The 6,578-nt window shown below is 57.7% G+C and overlaps 1 protein-coding gene across 1 annotated transcript; it reads right to left on the minus strand.

Annotated features, from left to right (window-relative positions):
• Positions 1-50: 50 nt before the first annotated feature.
• Positions 51-6,221, minus strand: LOC104625166 (kinesin-like protein KIF1A; the record flags this gene model as incomplete). Its single annotated transcript, XM_010292726.1, has 11 exons — positions 51-194; positions 1,205-1,334; positions 1,424-1,602; positions 1,762-1,910; positions 2,048-2,141; positions 2,392-2,464; positions 2,547-2,727; positions 2,853-2,936; positions 3,541-3,647; positions 3,886-3,965; positions 6,146-6,221. Coding segments are annotated over 11 exons (1,297 nt in total), but the record flags the coding sequence as incomplete, so codon positions are not given.
• Between the last annotated feature and the right edge of the window lie 357 nt (positions 6,222-6,578).

Consider the following 6,578-nt stretch of genomic DNA (forward strand, 5'->3'; position numbering starts at 1 on the left):
AGCTAGTTCCTTCCCGGCATGCTCTCCTAAAACCTCACCAACCTTCCTACTAAACTGAACAGGGGGGAGCGGTCGTAAAACGGATCCCGGCCATCACACAGCGGGCACTCCGGAAAGATGTCTTCCTCCAGGTCCTCCGCCTCCTCCTCCTCCTCCTCCTCCTCCTCCTGCCCCTGGTGCTGCTCGTCAGCAGGCTCGGGGACCGGGGTTCGAGAAGGTAGGGGAGGGGGTGAGATCAGCCATGCGCTCGCTCATGCATGTGTTGAAAAGAGGAGAGCTGTTGCAGCCAGAGATATCTGAACTAAGGTTAGTACAACAAGATAGAAGATAAGTTAACACCAGCTGTTCCAAACAGAGAGAGCAAGAATAGGAATTCTGGGGGTTTTTTGGATTGTGTTTTTTTTTCTCAGATGGGTTTTGGGGTGGGTTTTTTTCTGCTTAAACCAAGGGATGTTGGGAAATAAAGACCTGCCCGTCCGGTGCGTCTCTAAAGGAAGCCACCAATGGCCATCAGCTATAAAGGGCGGAGAAAAGAGCGACCCAAGGAACCGGTGCAAATAGTGGGGATTCGCCTCGCTGGCTTTGTGGGCAACATGGGGATGGAGGAGGTGGCACGAGGCTCGCTGCCACCCCTGCTGCCAAAGGGAATCTCTCCACATGCCGTGGCACAGGGGAGATGCCTCCGCAGCAGGTAGGGTTGGTTGGGCCATGCGGCTCAGTCCCCTGCTCCCCCTGCCCACCGGGGCAGACCCCTTCTCCAAGGCAGCCTGTCCTCGTCGCCAGCACTGCACCCTTCCAACCGGTGTGCAGGAAGCGCACGGAGACACACGGCACATACCGTACAGACGGATGCTCGAACACCAACGCGTGCACATGGACACGTTCCCGCCGGGGTGGAGGTCACAATGGCACGGGCTCTCAGCCTGCTGGACAGCCATGGCCCCCCACCTCCCACCAGCAGCAAGCCAAGAGCCCGTGCCGCACAGCACTGCGTTACAGCAGGCAGCGGGAGCATTGCCAGCAGCTTGCGGGTCCCTCAGGGTCCCAGCAGCCAATGCAGAGAACCATCACAGGCCAGATGGGCCCTGACCAGCACCGGTGGGACAACACCCCGTGCACGGCAGAGCCGGCGGCACTTCCTCCTGCAGGGCTGCCTGCGGGTCCCAGCCGCGCTTAGAAGGAGCCGAAGCGCTCACCTGCCGACCAGCCTGAACCAGGGGAAGCGGTCGTAGAAAGGATCTCCACCGGTCACCACGTTGTCACAGTCCTCGATGACACTAGAAGGCACTTCTGCTGCACGGTCATACATTTCACGCATCAGGTCCAGGCGTTGCCTGCAGGCAGAGGGGGATACGGCAAGCAGCAGTGAGAAACTGGGCTGAGGCCAGCCAAGCCCTCCCCGGCACAGGCGTCGTTCACGCACCTCAGCTTCTCCAGGGTCCAGTAATGTGTTGCCCCATTCTTCTGGTCCTGCACCTCTACAGCCACGATGGTCCGGGGGAACGGCCGCTTCTCCCGGTCCTTGGCAGCATCAGGAGGCAGCAGGTCGGGAGGGAGAGGCGAGTACAGTGTGTCCGTGAGGAGCACAAACTGGAACTGGACCTGGAGAGGGGCAGAGGGGAACAGTGAGCTGCCCAGGAGGACAGCAGCCTCCATGTGGTGCCTTCGGCAACACCCTCCTCGGCACTTCCCCGGCTGTCCACACTTGTGGCTTCTGCCATGGGTGCCACAGCAAGCCAGAGAGGGGCCCCAGGCACCCACCTTCTTCTTCAGCTCCACGCTGATGGCGTTGGCTTCCTTGAGGAAGATGGCATTGCCCCAGAGCAGGTCACGGAGGGAGGTGAACTGGTACCACTTCCACTTCCTAAAGGCCCAGAGGGCCAGCTCAAACTCCCGCTCCGTCCACTGCACTGTGGGCACACGGAGGAACAGTCACCCCAGTGCTGGGAGGGAGGACATTGGTGCAGAGGTGCCCAGGGGACCTACGGTCCACTCTTCTTGCTCCCACAAAGAGCATCAAAACCCTGCGGTGGTACCCAGCCCTCACCTTCATCCTCAGGTTCTTCCTCTTCCTCGTTTGCCTCAGGGTAATACCTAGAGTCCATCTGCTTCTGCAAAGCCTCCAATTTGCTCTCATAGTCCTGGGGGAAGCAGGGAGAGGGATGATGCAACCCACAAGGTGTGACCTTCCTCTATGCTGCCACACAGAGCTCTCCCCCCGCTGCAGGAACCTGGCCTCCCTCCTCTGGATCCGTGTTTATGGGGGACAGCCCCAGGAAGAACAGGTCTGCCCTTGGTTTTAGGACACACAGAGCCATCCCATGCAAATAATCTGACAGGACTCAGTCATGTCTGGGCAGCCTGAGAAGGAGCCAGGTCCTGGCCACCTACCAGCCTCTGCTGCTCAAGAAGGTAATTTGCCTCCTCCCGCTCCCTCCGGTACTGGTCCTCCAGTTCCTGGAGCCTGGGGGGAATGGGGAAGGAGAGGATGACAAACCTGGAGCTGGATACTGAACTCCCCATTGCCCCAGCCCCTGTGCCCTCACCGCTGCTCCATCTCCTGCTTCATGTCAATGCCCTGCTTCTCCAGCAGCTCTCTTTGGGCGAAAGCCCAGTCCACAGGCTCAGCAGGGGTCTCGGCACATGGGGTCCGCTCCCGCTCCTGCCGAGCCTGCTCGGGATGGTTGAAGCGGAAGACATGGCTCTTCCCCATGATGATGCGGTTTCCTACAGGGATGCACACGGGGCGGGGGGAAAGGGCAGGGGTTTAATGTGGGACAACTTGCAGAATCCCCGTGCGATGGAGGGAGGTGGGTTAGAGCAGTGCTGGCGTGCCAGCTCCCCGGACCCACCTGAGCGCAGGATGCTGGGCTCTGTCACCTTTTTGCCGTTCACGTAGGTGTCAGCGCCTTCGCAGGGCTCCAGGGTTACTATTACTGTAGAGACGGCAGGCGGGGGAGAGAATGAGTGAAGATAAGGTGGAAGCAAAAGGATAAATCCTGCGCCTCCCACTCCACTGCTACTTGGAAAGGGAGAGCTGCCCCAGCCGGCACCCCAGGCGTGGAATGGGGGGACACTGGAGTACCCACTGTCAGCACCCACACCCTGGGCAACCAATGGGACTCGGCCAACACCATGTTCATTACAGCAACCTCAAGGACTAAAAGCAGCTGGAGACTGGACGTGAGAGGAGATCAGAGCCTCCAGCACGCACCTCCAGCCTCCCCAGGCTCATCTCCCAAAGGCCTTTCACCTCCAGGTTCCTACTTACGGGGTGGGCTCTGCTCCACATCTGCTCTTCCCTCCTGCCCTGATCACCCTGGCTTGCCTCACCACGGCAGCTTCCATGTGCCTTGCACGAGCTTCCCTCCCAGCTAGGTGAGGGCCATAGCTCGCTCTGGAAGCACGGAGAGGCCACGGCCATGCGGGAGAGCCCCACTAGCCGGAGGAGGGCAGGGCCCCTGGTTGGGGGCAGGTGCTGGGGACACGCAGAGGGACTGGGGACCCTGAGGAGGTGGAGCCCCTCCAGACAAGGAATACCTTCACCGCCGGTTTTGGTGTCGCTGCGGAAAAGGCAGTGCTCTTCCTTAATGAAGTGCCCGCTGAGAACAATGTCCTGCCTCTTCTCTGCATCTTCCCGGCCAACCCTGCCAGGGAGAAACCCAGCTCAATCCTTCCTCAAAGCAGCACCTCCCTAGGTCTCCCCCAAAACCATCCTTTGGGCTGACAGGAGCAGCCCTTGGTGCACAGCAGGACCAACATCCCCAACGAGATTGCCAGGCAAATGCTTCTTTCCCAAGTGGCTACGGCACCTTGGGGATGCCCAGCCCAGGGAGAGCTGTCACCCCGCTGCCCACCCGGGCAAGTCAGGCACTGAGATATCACCTTGTTATCCCATCCTTGATGTAGTAGAGAAGACACTCGGACATGAGCGGGTCCTCATTCAGGTTGACCAAGTGGGGCGTCTGGGAAAGATGAACAAGGAGTCACCCCGGTGCGACCCATCTACCCAAGTGAGGGATGCTCCTGAGGGAGGTAGAAACTCAGCAGCACCTCAGGCATCCCCCTGAGCAGGCTCTCCTGCCCTCCGTAGCTCCAGGACAACATGCCCAGGCAGGTACTTTTCAAGGGGACTGCAGAGAACCGAGCAGCCGGGATGAGGATGACCTGCCTCCACACGCCTCCTTGCTTTCCTCCTCAAAGGGCTGAGCCCTGGGCACCCTTCCCCTGGCTGCCTTTGAACATTCATCTTGCAAACAGGCCCAACATGGAGCCGAACACTTCCCATGGGGAGCCCCTGATATGGCTTCGTGTCTCCCGGGGCAGGACCCTGCTCGCCTGCACTGCATGTCCAGGGGTCTTTGCCTCACCGTAGCCCCCAGCTCTGCTGTGAACAGTGCAGCTGAGGCAGAGACACAAACCATGCAACAGCTGGTTTAGGATGAGGGGAGCTAAAAGTGCCTGTTTTCCTTCGCTGACAGTGCAAGGACAGATGAAGCAGCCAAAAGAGCAGGTCCCAGACCAGAGGTTCAACCAAAAATAGTGGAGGCCTGAAGCTGTATTTCCTGGCTGAATTTCACTCCCTGGTCTCCTTCCTAACAGCTACCTTCCATCACTTTCTTCCCCTGGGTCTCAAACAACCTTGTTCTTGACGAGAGGGAAGTTTCTCCCCTGGCCACAGACCTCTCCAGCTGCAGCTAGCTTATCTCATCCCATCGCAAGCTGCTGTGATTGCACCTTCAGGCAACGGGCAAAGTCCCAGAAGTACCAGTAGGTGAAGTTCTGAGTTTCCCAGAAATAAGAATAGAAACTGTAAGAAATGTCTTATCAGCCAACCAACATACAGAGGTTTCCCCATCCTGACAGTGCTACAAGCCCTGGCTGATAGGAGAGACTCACTCCAAATAGTGCAGGAGAGCTGAAGGTCAAGGGAAAGGCAGGCTCTTCTCGATGGTGTCTGGCAGGAATAAGTTGGCCATAACATTTAGCCTCAGGCCCCTCTGGGCAGGCATGTAGTCCCAGGGTCTGCGACTCCTTCAGCTTGCAGTTTTTCTCCAAATTTGCAAGGTTGGCTAGTAGAAGGCAGATGCTCTACCTTCCACTGAGCTCCCTGGAGACGTAACCACCCCAGCGATGGCATACAGCAGGACAACAAAGTCCTGCCCCGCTTTGCCCTAAATGGAATGGGGTTTTGCATGCCAGTGATGCTAACTTTCCTTGCCAGCCACTGGAGAAGTCTGAGGAGTTTCCACCCGCCAGATAGCTGAAGAGCAAGGAAGCACCAAGACCACCACATCAATGCACCATCTCCAAGGCCAACCTGCTTTGGGGAATAAACCCCCACACTTTCTACACAAAGGTCTGGGGTCTTAACAGGCAGAAGCTGAGACAAGAATGAGAAACAAAGACAATGGTGTACAAATTTCTCCTAAGAGCCACATCAAGGCATGCAAGGGGAAGGTCCTGAAGCCTTCATCACCAAGTGTCACCACCTCAGCTGGGGACACATGCATCTACGAAGACGTTTGGCCAAGTCAACCAGCATCAGCTGCCGGGGCAACTCTCAGAGCATCCCTCGGTGCTGCAAGAGAGCCGAGCGAGCATGCCCGGGTCCTACCTGCACGGGCCTGCACTGTGCCGCTTTGCAGGCTTCACAAGGCTGGGGCTGTAAACTGGGCATCACTACCACGATGGCAGTACAGATGAGCACGAGGCACTGATGTGCTCTAACTGGTACTTGGCAGGGTTTGCTGGTACACAAACTCTTTGGGGCACGGCGACTATTTGCTTAGAAAACACATTTCTCAGCAAGGACTCGCCAGTTTCAGGGACAGCAATTTCAAACACCCCAAAGTATGGATTTTTATAAGCTGACACCAAATTCCAACATAGTGATTATCAGCAAAGCCCCGCTGGAACGGGGACAGCATCCAGGCAATAGGGACTGAACGTTTAGCTATGTGTTCCTACCGACGTCCATACCCAGCAGGGTCCACACTGGGATTTCCCCTGTAGGTTTCAGAGCCAAGAAAAAGCTAGTGAAATATTTGGGGCTGGCCAGCAGCGACAGGGCATGTCGGAAGGGAGCTGCAGGGGTACAAACCGGTCCTCGTTTGCCAGGAAGAAGAGAATAAGATGATCCTACCTTTTTAGGAGAGAAAACACCCAAGGTGCCTCCATCCTCCCTCATGGCCACCCCCATTTCAGCCAGCAATGCCTCCCTGAAAGACAAAGGGAAAGAAGAACCTGTCAAAGCCCCACAAGCCCCGGGGGCTGGCACTAGACAAGCCCAGGATGGGACCCGAGCCCACAGGTTTGCCTCATGGATCACAGCCATAGGGCTTGCTTCAGCTCTCTCCATGCCTCAGGAGGGTTTCTCAGAGCAGACCACATCAGTGCAGGCTAACATGGTGGGCCCTGGGGTGCCCAGGCAGCAGCCAGGGTACAGCTGGACGGTCAAATTGCTCAGCTACCCCCAGGAGCTGAACTGCTGTAGGCAAAGTGCAGAGGAGGAGAGATGCCTGGGGAACACCATCCCATCCCACCTCACCCCATCCCATCCCATCCCATCCCATCCC

Source organism: Phaethon lepturus, unplaced genomic scaffold (genome assembly GCF_000687285.1).
Source record: "Phaethon lepturus isolate BGI_N335 unplaced genomic scaffold, ASM68728v1 scaffold26628, whole genome shotgun sequence".
Classification (NCBI taxonomy): domain Eukaryota; kingdom Metazoa; phylum Chordata; class Aves; order Phaethontiformes; family Phaethontidae; genus Phaethon; species Phaethon lepturus.